Source organism: Phaenicophaeus curvirostris, chromosome 36, assembly GCF_032191515.1.
Source record: "Phaenicophaeus curvirostris isolate KB17595 chromosome 36, BPBGC_Pcur_1.0, whole genome shotgun sequence".
Lineage (NCBI taxonomy): Eukaryota > Metazoa > Chordata > Aves > Cuculiformes > Cuculidae > Phaenicophaeus > Phaenicophaeus curvirostris.
In genome coordinates, this window is record NC_091427.1 from 856,944 (window position 1) to 871,444 (window position 14,501).

Below are 14,501 nucleotides of genomic sequence, written 5' to 3' on the forward strand. Positions count from 1 at the left end.
TGGAGGGTGCCCGCTTGTCCCTTGTGGCCACATCTCAGCTCCCCCGACCCAGGCTGGGAGGCGCTGGTCCCCGGCAGCACGCAGGCCGCAGGCACAACTCCTCTGCGGGGCTAAAGGAATCCTAGAGGCACCGAGTAGGACAGTCACGAGTTTTTGGTCTCCACAGGACCTGCGGACTCCGTCTGATGGATCACGGCTACAGCACGTCGCGTGTCGTTGGAGGCAGAGATGCCCAGGCGGGGTCCTGGCCCTGGATCGTCAGCATCCAGAGCCCCTGGGCAGCCGGCATGTGGCACGTCTGCGGAGGGACCCTCATCAGCCCAGAGTGGGTCCTCACAGCTGCCCACTGCTTCATCGAGGCCAGGTCAGGAGCACCAGGGAACAGGGACATCCCCGCCACGCTGGCAGGCGCCCAGCCTGCAGCACCGCGGCAGACCGGCACCCCGTTTCCTCGCGGTGCTCCCGCTCCCTCCCAGCCCAGCGGAGAGACGGCTCAGGAGAAGGCTGGGTTCCTGCCACCGCCTCCTGTCAGCCTCCAGCTCGACGGTTCTCGGGCCTGAGCCACGCTCGGGCGGCCGCGCTCTCCACACCGCTGCTTCCCTCTCTCCCCTGGGAAGGAGAAGGCAGCCGACAGCCAAGCTGCCGAAGCACGTGGCTCCGCTCCCCAAAACCCTCTTTCCCTTTGTCTCACAGGAACATTGAGGCATGGCGTGTGGTGGCCGGTGCCACCCAGCTGAGTCACCTGGGTCCCGAGGCTCAAGTGCGCAACATCAAGCGGCTCCTGGTCCACGATCAGTACAATAACATCTCGCAGAGCAATGACATCGCCTTGCTGGAACTGGACCAGCCCGTCCAGTGCAACGTCTACGTGCAGGTCGCCTGCGTGCCCCAGCCCTCGCTCAAAGTGTCCCAGCTGACCACCTGCTACGTGGGCGGTTGGGGTGTCACCGCCGAGGGAGGTGAGCTCCAAAAAAAGAAGTACTCGCGACCCGGGTGCAGAGATGGGTTGGGCTTCCTAAAAGCAGAGGTGAAAGGCAGCGTCAGCCTGCGAGGACATCTGCCCCGGGAGAGACGGGTCTGACCCCTTCCCCAGGGCCAGACGGGAGGGACACGCTGCTGAGATGCCTCTGCAGAGGCAAAGGCAAACCCGAGGGAAGGGGCTCCCCCAAGCAAGGCAGGAGAACCGGCAACGCGCTGCTGACACTTCCTTCCTGATTGTGCTCCCAGCTCTAGCATCAAACGACGTGCTGCAGGAGGCTCAGGTCCTCCTCATCGATACCCACGTCTGCAACGGCAGCGGCTGGTACCGCGGGGCCATCCACCAGCACAACCTGTGCGCAGGATATCCGCAGGGCGGCATCGACACCTGCCAGGTAGGAGCGGGAGACGACACCCAGCAGCGCAGGCAGCCCCGGCACGGCCGCCCCAACCCCCCTCCCAGACCAGGTCTCGCCGGCTCCGGCGCCAGAGCGGAGCCTTTCTGCGCAGGGAACACCGCTCTGGAGCTGCTGGGAGAGAGCAGGAGCCAGGCCTCACGCCCACAGAGACCCCAGCGTCCCCTTCATCCTCTCTCCTTTGCTGCAGGGAGACAGCGGCGGTCCTCTCGTCTGCCGGGATCCACGGGCTGAGCTCTTCTGGCTGGTGGGAGTGACCAGCTGGGGCAGAGGCTGCGCCAGAGTCCGTCGGCCGGGGGTCTACGTCTCCACTCGGCATTTCTTCAACTGGATCCTGGAACAGACGGAGCTGCAGCCAGCAGGAACGCCTGCGCCAACCCCAGCTGAGGTGCAGCCAGCAGAAAGGCCTGCGCCAACCCCAGCTGAGGTGCCAGCGCTCACCTCAGTGACCCTTCAGAAGCCAACGCAGGCCGCCAGCGCTACGCCCTCTCCGTTCCCGTACCAGAAGCTGGTGGCATTCTTTAAATTGATGCGGGAGCTCCTGCAGTTCCCGTGGGCTGGAAAGGCTTGAGGGGCAGAGCAGACAACGTTGCCCATTTGGTATCTGTAGTTAGGTTATAGATTTAGGTAGAGCAAGTCTTGTTGAATAGCTCTGAATTGCTTTGTTAATCAATGGATGAATAAATGGTTAATCAACTGATGACTAGATAGCAGCTATTTTGAATTTGCGATCCACCTCAACAAGCTGTAAAGTGCTGCCATATCAAAGTCTGAAAAAACTCCATCCAGGAAGATTCCTTCAGCCCGTGTAATAGTGGGAGTTGGAGTCCTTCCCACACGTCACACTGGGACCTGGAGTGCTTCTCCAGGCAGTGGGGCAGAAGAGTCAGTTCCTCCGCCCACAATATGCTGGGAGCTGGAGTGCTTCACCCCATGCTGCAGGGGGTGTCCTTCACCCCAGGCCATGCCAGAAGGGGAGTTCTCGCCCTCTAGCACGCTGCCAGTTGAGTCCTTCACTCCAGAGCATGTTGGGAGGTGGAGGACATCACCCTGCGGGGTGCTAGGAGCTACAGTCCTTCCCCTCGTGCCGAGCCAGAAGCCGGAGTCCCTCACACCTCAGCGGGGAGAGGGCTTGCATCGTTCCCCCTGCAGCACGCTCGCACTGGAGTCCTTTTCCCCATGACATGCTGCGAGCTGCAGTCCTCTCCCCAGCAGCAAACCTGGGCGCTCAAGTCCATCACTGGACAATGTGCTGCGAGCTGGAATCGTTCAATGACCAGAATGCTTGGAGATGGAGCCCTGCATCCCAAAATACGTTGAGAGCTGGTGTTCTTCACGCTGCAGCATGTTGGGAGCTGGATTCCCCCAACCCACAGCGTGCTGGGAGCTGGAGTCCTTTCTTCTGTCCCTCGCGCCCCTTAGATGCTTGGAGTGGGATCGATCCATCTTCTGGGGAGCTGGGAGCTGCAGTTCCCCATCTTATGGCACGTGGGAGCTGGAGTGTTCAGCCCACGGCAAGCTGGGAGATGAGGGCGTTCACGCCACCGTACGCTGGGATCTAGACACTTTCAGCCTATGACATGCTGGGAGCTGGAGTCCTTCACCACACAGCAGGATGCCAGCTCGATTCCTTCACACTATGGGGTTTATTTTTGGTATAAGAAGTCTTTTTCCCCATGGCACGGTGGGATCTGGACAGCAGAGAATCCAGCGGGGCCATGGCGGGGTCTGACCTGAGCTTCTGCCCCCCCCATCTCGTCTCCCGTTTGCAACGCCCCACGCTGCCCCCCACCCCCCACCCGACGTGCCCGGTGCCCACAACCAGCGCCTCTGTGACATCAGCCCGGGGCCGAGGGCTCTGCAGGCAGCGGGAGCCCGGCAGGCAGTCTGTCGGCTGTTGTCCTGGTGGCAACAAGCTTTCAGTCACTGTGGTGGCACGTGTCGCTGGCACCATGCGTGTGCTCCTCGTCCTTGTCCTTCTGTCTCTGTGCCAGTCCGTGCAGGGCACAGGTGACACCTGCGAGTGAGTGGCCCCAGGCTCGGGGAGGGAGCTGGGGCGGCTCTGCTGGGGTTTGCTGGAGGGTGCCCGCTTGTCCCTTGTGGCCACATCTCAGCTCCCCCGACCCAGGCTGGGAGGCGCTGGTCCCCGGCAGCACGCAGGCCACAGGCACAACTCCTCTGCGGGGCTAAAGGAATCCTAGAGGCACCGAGTAGGACAGTCACGAGTTTTTGGTCTCCACAGGACCTGCGGACTCCGTCTGATGGATCACGGCTACAGCACGTCGCGTGTCGTTGGAGGCAGAGATGCCCAGGCGGGGTCCTGGCCCTGGATCGTCAGCATCCAGAGCCCCTGGGCAGCCGGCATGTGGCACGTCTGCGGAGGGACCCTCATCAGCCCAGAGTGGGTCCTCACAGCTGCCCACTGCTTCATCGAGGCCAGGTCAGGAGCACCAGGGAACAGGGACATCCCCGCCACGCTGGCAGGCGCCCAGCCTGCAGCACCGCGGCAGACCGGCACCCCGTTTCCTCGCGGTGCTCCCGCTCCCTCCCAGCCCAGCGGAGAGACGGCTCAGGAGAAGGCTGGGTTCCTGCCACCGCCTCCTGTCAGCCTCCAGCTCGACGGTTCTCGGGCCTGAGCCACGCTCGGGCGGCCGCGCTCTCCACACCGCTGCTTCCCTCTCTCCCCTGGGAAGGAGAAGGCAGCCGACAGCCAAGCTGCCACAGCACGTGGCTCCGCTCCCCAAAACCCTCTTTCCCTTTGTCTCACAGGAACATTGAGGCATGGCGTGTGGTGGCCGGTGCCACCCAGCTGAGTCACCTGGGTCCCGAGGCTCAAGTGCGCAACATCAAGCGGCTCCTGGTCCACGATCAGTACAATAACATCTCGCAGAGCAATGACATCGCCTTGCTGGAACTGGACCAGCCCGTCCAGTGCAACGTCTACGTGCAGGTCGCCTGCGTGCCCCAGCCCTCGCTCAAAGTGTCCCAGCTGACCACCTGCTACGTGGGCGGTTGGGGTGTCACCGCCGAGGGAGGTGAGCTCCAAAAAAAGAAGTACTCGCGACCCGGGTGCAGAGATGGGTTGGGCTTCCTAAAAGCAGAGGTGAAAGGCAGCGTCAGCCTGCGAGGACATCTGCCCCGGGAGAGACGGGTCTGACCCCTTCCCCAGGGCCAGACGGGAGGGACACGCTGCTGAGATGCCTCTGCAGAGGCAAAGGCAAACCCGAGGGAAGGGGCTCCCCCAAGCAAGGCAGGAGAACCGGCAACGCGCTGCTGACACTTCCTTCCTGATTGTGCTCCCAGCTCTAGCATCAAACGACGTGCTGCAGGAGGCTCAGGTCCTCCTCATCGATACCCACGTCTGCAACGGCAGCGGCTGGTACCGCGGGGCCATCCACCAGCACAACCTGTGCGCAGGATATCCGCAGGGCGGCATCGACACCTGCCAGGTAGGAGCGGGAGACGACACCCAGCAGCGCAGGCAGCCCCGGCACGGCCGCCCCAACCCCCCTCCCAGACCAGGTCTCGCCGGCTCCGGCGCCAGAGCGGAGCCTTTCTGCGCAGGGAACACCGCTCTGGAGCTGCTGGGAGAGAGCAGGAGCCAGGCCTCACGCCCACAGAGACCCCAGCGTCCCCTTCATCCTCTCTCCTTTGCTGCAGGGAGACAGCGGCGGTCCTCTCGTCTGCCGGGATCCACGGGCTGAGCTCTTCTGGCTGGTGGGAGTGACCAGCTGGGGCAGAGGCTGCGCCAGAGTCCGTCGGCCGGGGGTCTACGTCTCCACTCGGCATTTCTTCAACTGGATCCTGGAACAGACGGAGCTGCAGCCAGCAGGAACGCCTGCGCCAACCCCAGCTGAGGTGCAGCCAGCAGAAAGGCCTGCGCCAACCCCAGCTGAGGTGCCAGCGCTCACCTCAGTGACCCTTCAGAAGCCAACGCAGGCCGCCAGCGCTACGCCCTCTCCGTTCCCGTACCAGAAGCTGGTGGCATTCTTTAAATTGATGCGGGAGCTCCTGCAGTTCCCGTGGGCTGGAAAGGCTTGAGGGGCAGAGCAGACAACGTTGCCCATTTGGTATCTGTAGTTAGGTTATAGATTTAGGTAGAGCAAGTCTTGTTGAATAGCTCTGAATTGCTTTGTTAATCAATGGATGAATAAATGGTTAATCAACTGATGACTAGATAGCAGCTATTTTGAATTTGCGATCCACCTCAACAAGCTGTAAAGTGCTGCCATATCAAAGTCTGAAAAAACTCCATCCAGGAAGATTCCTTCAGCCCGTGTAATAGTGGGAGTTGGAGTCCTTCCCACACGTCACACTGGGACCTGGAGTGCTTCTCCAGGCAGTGGGGCAGAAGAGTCAGTTCCTCCGCCCACAATATGCTGGGAGCTGGAGTGCTTCACCCCATGCTGCAGGGGGTGTCCTTCACCCCAGGCCATGCCAGAAGGGGAGTTCTCGCCCTCTAGCACGCTGCCAGTTGAGTCCTTCACTCCAGAGCATGTTGGGAGGTGGAGGACATCACCCTGCGGGGTGCTAGGAGCTACAGTCCTTCCCCTCGTGCCGAGCCAGAAGCCGGAGTCCCTCACACCTCAGCGGGGAGAGGGCTTGCATCGTTCCCCCTGCAGCACGCTCGCACTGGAGTCCTTTTCCCCACGACATGCTGCGAGCTGCAGTCCTCTCCCCAGCAGCAAACCTGGGCGCTCAAGTCCATCACTGGACAATGTGCTGCGAGCTGGAATCGTTCAATGACCAGAATGCTTGGAGATGGAGCCCTGCATCCCAAAACACGTTGAGAGCTGGTGTTCTTCACGCTGCAGCATGTTGGGAGCTGGATTCCCCCAACCCACAGCGTGCTGGGAGCTGGAGTCCTTTCTTCTGTCCCTCGCGCCCCTTAGATGCTTGGAGTGGGATCGATCCATCTTCTGGGGAGCTGGGAGCTGCAGTTCCCCATCTTATGGCACGTGGGAGCTGGAGTGTTCAGCCCACGGCAAGCTGGGAGATGAGGGCGTTCACGCCACCGTACGCTGGGATCTAGACACTTTCAGCCTATGACATGCTGGGAGCTGGAGTCCTTCACCACACAGCAGGATGCCAGCTCGATTCCTTCACACTATGGGGTTTATTTTTGGTATAAGAAGTCTTTTTCCCCATGGCACGGTGGGATCTGGACAGCAGAGAATCCAGCGGGGCCATGGCGGGGTCTGACCTGAGCTTCTGCCCCCCCCATCTCGTCTCCCGTTTGCAACGCCCCACGCTGCCCCCCACCCCCCACCCGACGTGCCCGGTGCCCACAACCAGCGCCTCTGTGACATCAGCCCGGGGCCGAGGGCTCTGCAGGCAGCGGGAGCCCGGCAGGCAGTCTGTCGGCTGTTGTCCTGGTGGCAACAAGCTTTCAGTCACTGTGGTGGCACGTGTCGCTGGCACCATGCGTGTGCTCCTCGTCCTTGTCCTTCTGTCTCTGTGCCAGTCCGTGCAGGGCACAGGTGACACCTGCGAGTGAGTGGCCCCAGGCTCGGGGAGGGAGCTGGGGCGGCTCTGCTGGGGTTTGCTGGAGGGTGCCCGCTTGTCCCTTGTGGCCACATCTCAGCTCCCCCGACCCAGGCTGGGAGGCGCTGGTCCCCGGCAGCACGCAGGCCGCAGGCACAACTCCTCTGCGGGGCTAAAGGAATCCTAGAGGCACCGAGTAGGACAGTCACGAGTTTTTGGTCTCCACAGGACCTGCGGACTCCGTCTGATGGATCACGGCTACAGCACGTCACGTGTCGTTGGAGGCAGAGATGCCCAGGCGGGGTCCTGGCCCTGGATCGTCAGCATCCAGAGCCCCTGGGCAGCCGGCATGTGGCACGTCTGCGGAGGGACCCTCATCAGCCCAGAGTGGGTCCTCACAGCTGCCCACTGCTTCATCGAGGCCAGGTCAGGAGCACCAGGGAACAGGGACATCCCCGCCACGCTGGCAGGCGCCCAGCCTGCAGCACCGCGGCAGACCGGCACCCCGTTTCCTCGCGGTGCTCCCGCTCCCTCCCAGCCCAGCGGAGAGACGGCTCAGGAGAAGGCTGGGTTCCTGCCACCGCCTCCTGTCAGCCTCCAGCTCGACGGTTCTCGGGCCTGAGCCACGCTCGGGCGGCCGCGCTCTCCACACCGCTGCTTCCCTCTCTCCCCTGGGAAGGAGAAGGCAGCCGACAGCCAAGCTGCCACAGCACGTGGCTCCGCTCCCCAAAACCCTCTTTCCCTTTGTCTCACAGGAACATTGAGGCATGGCGTGTGGTGGCCGGTGCCACCCAGCTGAGTCACCTGGGTCCCGAGGCTCAAGTGCGCAACATCAAGCGGCTCCTGGTCCACGATCAGTACAATAACATCTCGCAGAGCAATGACATCGCCTTGCTGGAACTGGACCAGCCCGTCCAGTGCAACGTCTACGTGCAGGTCGCCTGCGTGCCCCAGCCCTCGCTCAAAGTGTCCCAGCTGACCACCTGCTACGTGGGCGGTTGGGGTGTCACCGCCGAGGGAGGTGAGCTCCAAAAAAAGAAGTACTCGCGACCCGGGTGCAGAGATGGGTTGGGCTTCCTAAAAGCAGAGGTGAAAGGCAGCGTCAGCCTGCGAGGACATCTGCCCCGGGAGAGACGGGTCTGACCCCTTCCCCAGGGCCAGACGGGAGGGACACGCTGCTGAGATGCCTCTGCAGAGGCAAAGGCAAACCCGAGGGAAGGGGCTCCCCCAAGCAAGGCAGGAGAACCGGCAACGCGCTGCTGACACTTCCTTCCTGATTGTGCTCCCAGCTCTAGCATCAAACGACGTGCTGCAGGAGGCTCAGGTCCTCCTCATCGATACCCACGTCTGCAACGGCAGCGGCTGGTACCGCGGGGCCATCCACCAGCACAACCTGTGCGCAGGATATCCGCAGGGCGGCATCGACACCTGCCAGGTAGGAGCGGGAGACGACACCCAGCAGCGCAGGCAGCCCCGGCACGGCCGCCCCAACCCCCCTCCCAGACCAGGTCTCGCCGGCTCCGGCGCCAGAGCGGAGCCTTTCTGCGCAGGGAACACCGCTCTGGAGCTGCTGGGAGAGAGCAGGAGCCAGGCCTCACGCCCACAGAGACCCCAGCGTCCCCTTCATCCTCTCTCCTTTGCTGCAGGGAGACAGCGGCGGTCCTCTCGTCTGCCGGGATCCACGGGCTGAGCTCTTCTGGCTGGTGGGAGTGACCAGCTGGGGCAGAGGCTGCGCCAGAGTCCGTCGGCCGGGGGTCTACGTCTCCACTCGGCATTTCTTCAACTGGATCCTGGAACAGACGGAGCTGCAGCCAGCAGGAACGCCTGCGCCAACCCCAGCTGAGGTGCAGCCAGCAGAAAGGCCTGCGCCAACCCCAGCTGAGGTGCAGCCAGCAGAAAGGCCTGCGCCAACCCCAGCTGAGGTGCCAGCGCTCACCTCAGTGACCCTTCAGAAGCCAACGCAGGCCGCCAGCGCTACGCCCTCTCCGTTCCCGTACCAGAAGCTGGTGGCATTCTTTAAATTGATGCGGGAGCTCCTGCAGTTCCCGTGGGCTGGAAAGGCTTGAGGGGCAGAGCAGACAACATTGCCCATTTGGTATCTGTAGTTAGGTTATAGATTTAGGTAGAGCAAGTCTTGTTGAATAGCTCTGAATTGCTTTGTTAATCAATGGATGAATAAATGGTTAATCAACTGATGACTAGATAGCAGCTATTTTGAATTTGCGATCCACCTCAACAAGCTGTAAAGTGCTGCCATATCAAAGTCTGAAAAAACTCCATCCAGGAAGATTCCTTCAGCCCGTGTAATAGTGGGAGTTGGAGTCCTTCCCACACGTCACACTGGGACCTGGAGTGCTTCTCCAGGCAGTGGGGCAGAAGAGTCAGTTCCTCCGCCCACAATATGCTGGGAGCTGGAGTGCTTCACCCCATGCTGCAGGGGGTGTCCTTCACCCCAGGCCATGCCAGAAGGGGAGTTCTCGCCCTCTAGCACGCTGCCAGTTGAGTCCTTCACTCCAGAGCATGTTGGGAGGTGGAGGACATCACCCTGCGGGGTGCTAGGAGCTACAGTCCTTCCCCTCGTGCCGAGCCAGAAGCCGGAGTCCCTCACACCTCAGCGGGGAGAGGGCTTGCATCGTTCCCCCTGCAGCACGCTCGCACTGGAGTCCTTTTCCCCACGACATGCTGCGAGCTGCAGTCCTCTCCCCAGCAGCAAACCTGGGCGCTCAAGTCCATCACTGGACAATGTGCTGCGAGCTGGAATCGTTCAATGACCAGAATGCTTGGAGATGGAGCCCTGCATCCCAAAACACGTTGAGAGCTGGTGTTCTTCACGCTGCAGCATGTTGGGAGCTGGATTCCCCCAACCCACAGCGTGCTGGGAGCTGGAGTCCTTTCTTCTGTCCCTCGCGCCCCTTAGATGCTTGGAGTGGGATCGATCCATCTTCTGGGGAGCTGGGAGCTGCAGTTCCCCATCTTATGGCACGTGGGAGCTGGAGTGTTCAGCCCACGGCAAGCTGGGAGATGAGGGCGTTCACGCCACCGTACGCTGGGATCTAGACACTTTCAGCCTATGACATGCTGGGAGCTGGAGTCCTTCACCACACAGCAGGATGCCAGCTCGATTCCTTCACACTATGGGGTTTATTTTTGGTATAAGAAGTCTTTTTCCCCATGGCACGGTGGGATCTGGACAGCAGAGAATCCAGCGGGGCCATGGCGGGGTCTGACCTGAGCTTCTGCCCCCCCCATCTCGTCTCCCGTTTGCAACGCCCCACGCTGCCCCCCACCCCCCACCCGACGTGCCCGGTGCCCACAACCAGCGCCTCTGTGACATCAGCCCGGGGCCGAGGGCTCTGCAGGCAGCGGGAGCCCGGCAGGCAGTCTGTCGGCTGTTGTCCTGGTGGCAACAAGCTTTCAGTCACTGTCGTGGCACGTGTCGCTGGCACCATGCGTGTGCTCCTCGTCCTTGTCCTTCTGTCTCTGTGCCAGTCCGTGCAGGGCACAGGTGACACCTGCGAGTGAGTGGCCCCAGGCTCGGGGAGGGAGCTGGGGCGGCTCTGCTGGGGTTTGCTGGAGGGTGCCCGCTTGTCCCTTGTGGCCACATCTCAGCTCCCCCGACCCAGGCTGGGAGGCGCTGGTCCCCGGCAGCACGCAGGCCGCAGGCACAACTCCTCTGCGGGGCTAAAGGAATCCTAGAGGCACCGAGTAGGACAGTCACGAGTTTTTGGTCTCCACAGGACCTGCGGACTCCGTCTGATGGATCACGGCTACAGCACGTCGCGTGTCGTTGGAGGCAGAGATGCCCAGGCGGGGTCCTGGCCCTGGATCGTCAGCATCCAGAGCCCCTGGGCAGCCGGCATGTGGCACGTCTGCGGAGGGACCCTCATCAGCCCAGAGTGGGTCCTCACAGCTGCCCACTGCTTCATCGAGGCCAGGTCAGGAGCACCAGGGAACAGGGACATCCCCGCCACGCTGGCAGGCGCCCAGCCTGCAGCACCGCGGCAGACCGGCACCCCGTTTCCTCGCGGTGCTCCCGCTCCCTCCCAGCCCAGCGGAGAGACGGCTCAGGAGAAGGCTGGGTTCCTGCCACCGCCTCCTGTCAGCCTCCAGCTCGACGGTTCTCGGGCCTGAGCCACGCTCGGGCGGCCGCGCTCTCCACACCGCTGCTTCCCTCTCTCCCCTGGGAAGGAGAAGGCAGCCGACAGCCAAGCTGCCACAGCACGTGGCTCCGCTCCCCAAAACCCTCTTTCCCTTTGTCTCACAGGAACATTGAGGCATGGCGTGTGGTGGCCGGTGCCACCCAGCTGAGTCACCTGGGTCCCGAGGCTCAAGTGCGCAACATCAAGCGGCTCCTGGTCCACGATCAGTACAATAACATCTCGCAGAGCAATGACATCGCCTTGCTGGAACTGGACCAGCCCGTCCAGTGCAACGTCTACGTGCAGGTCGCCTGCGTGCCCCAGCCCTCGCTCAAAGTGTCCCAGCTGACCACCTGCTACGTGGGCGGTTGGGGTGTCACCGCCGAGGGAGGTGAGCTCCAAAAAAAGAAGTACTCGCGACCCGGGTGCAGAGATGGGTTGGGCTTCCTAAAAGCAGAGGTGAAAGGCAGCGTCAGCCTGCGAGGACATCTGCCCCGGGAGAGACGGGTCTGACCCCTTCCCCAGGGCCAGACGGGAGGGACACGCTGCTGAGATGCCTCTGCAGAGGCAAAGGCAAACCCGAGGGAAGGGGCTCCCCCAAGCAAGGCAGGAGAACCGGCAACGCGCTGCTGACACTTCCTTCCTGATTGTGCTCCCAGCTCTAGCATCAAACGACGTGCTGCAGGAGGCTCAGGTCCTCCTCATCGATACCCACGTCTGCAACGGCAGCGGCTGGTACCGCGGGGCCATCCACCAGCACAACCTGTGCGCAGGATATCCGCAGGGCGGCATCGACACCTGCCAGGTAGGAGCGGGAGACGACACCCAGCAGCGCAGGCAGCCCCGGCACGGCCGCCCCAACCCCCCTCCCAGACCAGGTCTCGCCGGCTCCGGCGCCAGAGCGGAGCCTTTCTGCGCAGGGAACACCGCTCTGGAGCTGCTGGGAGAGAGCAGGAGCCAGGCCTCACGCCCACAGAGACCCCAGCGTCCCCTTCATCCTCTCTCCTTTGCTGCAGGGAGACAGCGGCGGTCCTCTCGTCTGCCGGGATCCACGGGCTGAGCTCTTCTGGCTGGTGGGAGTGACCAGCTGGGGCAGAGGCTGCGCCAGAGTCCGTCGGCCGGGGGTCTACGTCTCCACTCGGCATTTCTTCAACTGGATCCTGGAACAGACGGAGCTGCAGCCAGCAGGAACGCCTGCGCCAACCCCAGCTGAGGTGCAGCCAGCAGAAAGGCCTGCGCCAACCCCAGCTGAGGTGCCAGCGCTCACCTCAGTGACCCTTCAGAAGCCAACGCAGGCCGCCAGCGCTACGCCCTCTCCGTTCCCGTACCAGAAGCTGGTGGCATTCTTTAAATTGATGCGGGAGCTCCTGCAGTTCCCGTGGGCTGGAAAGGCTTGAGGGGCAGAGCAGACAACGTTGCCCATTTGGTATCTGTAGTTAGGTTATAGATTTAGGTAGAGCAAGTCTTGTTGAATAGCTCTGAATTGCTTTGTTAATCAATGGATGAATAAATGGTTAATCCACTGATGAATAGATAGCAGCAATTTTAAATCTGTGATCCACCTCAACAAGCTGTAACATGCTTCAGAATCAAAGTCTGAAAAAATTCCGTCCAGGAAGATTCCTTCAGCCCGTGTAATAGTGGGAGTTGGAGTCCTTCCCACACGTCACACTGGGACCTGGAGTGCTTCTCCATTACAGTGCGGCAGAAGGTTCAGTTCCTCAGCCCACAGTATGGTGGGAGCTGGAGTGCTTCACCCCAGAGCCTGCTGCAAACTTGATTCCTTCACCCTAGGAGGGGTTTTTTGGTTGTGCCCCAAGTGCAGGACCCGGCATTTGGCCTTGTTAAACCTCATCCCATTTGACTCTGCCCAGCGGTCCAGCCTGTCCAGATCCCTTTGGAGTCTCCCGACCCTCCAGCAGATCCAGCTTCCACCCAGCCTAGTGTCGTCCACAAACTTGCTAAGGGTGCACTCGATGCCTTCATCCAGGTCACGGATAAAGACACTGAACAGGGCTGGACCCAGCACTGAGCCCTGGGGACACCACTTGTCACTGGCCTCCAGCTGGAGTTAACTCCATCTCCCACCACTCTCTGGGCCCTCCAGCCAACCAGTTTTCCACCCAGGAGAGTGTGCACCTGTCCAGGCCAGAGGTGACAGTTTCTCAAGCAGAATGCTGGGAGAGACTGTGTCAAAGGCTTTACTGAAGTCCAGGAAGATCCATCCACAGCCTTTCCCTCATCCAGCAGCCGAATCACTTTGTCATAGAAGGCGATCAGGTTAGTTTGGCAAGACCTGCCTTTTGTGAACCCGTGTGGACTGGGCCTGATCCCCCGGTTCTCTTGCATGTGCTTCATGATCGCACTCAAGATCACCTGCTCCATGACTTTCCCTGGCCCTGAGGTCAGACTGACAGGCCTGGAGTTCCCTGGATCCTCCCTGTGACCCTTCCTGGAGACGGGCACAACATCAGCCTCCAGTCCAGTGGGACTTCCCCAGTCTTCCAGGACTGTTGGAAGATGATGGAAAGGGGTTTGGCCAGCACATCCACCAGCTCCTTCAATACCCTTGGGTGAATCCCATCCAGCCCCATAGACTTGTGGGTCTAGTCGGGCTAGCAAGGCTCTGACCACCTCCTCTTGGATCATGGGAGCCTCATCCTGCCGGTTGGTGAAGTCAAGCAGAGTGTGTACGGAGCCCTGGCTTGTTGTGTCAGGGACAGGTGTGGGTCCCAGTGCAGCTCCTGGAGCGAGTCAGGGTCGGTGTTTCTCCAAAACCCACCTCGTGCGGGGCCCCAGGCTGAGTGAGGCGAGCGAGAGGCTCTGTGAGGGTCTGCCCCTTGCCCAGAACTGGTGGGATGGGCTGAGCGTGTGCAGTCAGCAGCAGCCTCAGTCTGGCCAGCTGGGCTCTAGGGGGCTGGGGTCCGCGCTGGGCTGTCAGGTGGCAGAGGGTCCGTGCCGGCCCCTGGGGAGATGGGCGAGCGTGGGGTGCCTGTGGGAGAAAGGCGTGAGGGCTGCTTGTTTGCAGGGAGCACCAGGACGGAGCAGCCAGCGAGCAGGGGACCCGTGGGGTGGGCGAGAGGGCTGGGATCCAGGCAGGGGCACCGGGGGACAGAGGGGCCATGGCAGCACTCAGGGGATCCTTGACCACGGCTGTGCTTGTGAGCACCGAGAGTGTCGTGGCTGCGCCTGCACTGGTGACCTGGCTCTGCCCGCCCAAGGGACGTGGCTGTCTCTGGGTTTTATGTCAGTCCTGCAGCTGGGCACGGACTGAGCCTTTGGAAACTCTGCTCTGCTCCTCTCCCTCCGACACCCTCCCCTCCTTGGTGACCTGTGTGAGAAACCCTGCCAACGGTGGCTGAACCTCCAGAGGACTCGGAGCTTGGGCCTCATTCCAGCCAGCACTGTCCTGCCAGCTCGTGGTTTGTGCTTCCTTTTCAGTCCAAACTCTTTCAGCTGACGTTCTCGCCATTTTCCTTCTGCG

The 14,501-nt window shown here is 61.8% G+C and overlaps 4 protein-coding genes across 4 annotated transcripts; all 4 read left to right on the plus strand.

The window, feature by feature from the left end:
• The first annotated feature begins 176 nt into the window (after window positions 1-176).
• LOC138732689 (acrosin-like) lies at window positions 177-2,021 on the plus strand. Its single transcript, XM_069879344.1, has 4 exons — window positions 177-364; window positions 694-959; window positions 1,228-1,373; window positions 1,585-2,021. The coding sequence occupies exons 1-4, from the start codon at window positions 186-188 to the stop codon at window positions 1,963-1,965; spliced, it is 972 nt and encodes a 323-aa protein (XP_069735445.1). The 5' UTR covers window positions 177-185; the 3' UTR covers window positions 1,966-2,021.
• Window positions 2,022-3,647: 1,626 nt separating this feature from the next.
• LOC138732702 (acrosin-like) lies at window positions 3,648-5,491 on the plus strand. Its single transcript, XM_069879359.1, has 4 exons — window positions 3,648-3,834; window positions 4,164-4,429; window positions 4,698-4,843; window positions 5,055-5,491. The coding sequence occupies exons 1-4, from the start codon at window positions 3,656-3,658 to the stop codon at window positions 5,433-5,435; spliced, it is 972 nt and encodes a 323-aa protein (XP_069735460.1). The 5' UTR covers window positions 3,648-3,655; the 3' UTR covers window positions 5,436-5,491.
• Window positions 5,492-7,186: 1,695 nt separating this feature from the next.
• LOC138732703 (acrosin-like) lies at window positions 7,187-9,000 on the plus strand. The gene is made up of 4 exons (XM_069879360.1): window positions 7,187-7,304; window positions 7,634-7,899; window positions 8,168-8,313; window positions 8,525-9,000. Exons 1-4 carry the CDS (start codon window positions 7,228-7,230, stop codon window positions 8,942-8,944), a joined length of 909 nt encoding a protein of 302 aa, XP_069735461.1. The 5' UTR covers window positions 7,187-7,227; the 3' UTR covers window positions 8,945-9,000.
• Window positions 9,001-10,626: 1,626 nt separating this feature from the next.
• Window positions 10,627-12,470, plus strand: LOC138732685 (acrosin-like). Its single transcript, XM_069879335.1, has 4 exons — window positions 10,627-10,813; window positions 11,143-11,408; window positions 11,677-11,822; window positions 12,034-12,470. Exons 1-4 carry the CDS (start codon window positions 10,635-10,637, stop codon window positions 12,412-12,414), a joined length of 972 nt encoding a protein of 323 aa, XP_069735436.1. The 5' UTR covers window positions 10,627-10,634; the 3' UTR covers window positions 12,415-12,470.
• Window positions 12,471-14,501: the final 2,031 nt, after the last annotated feature.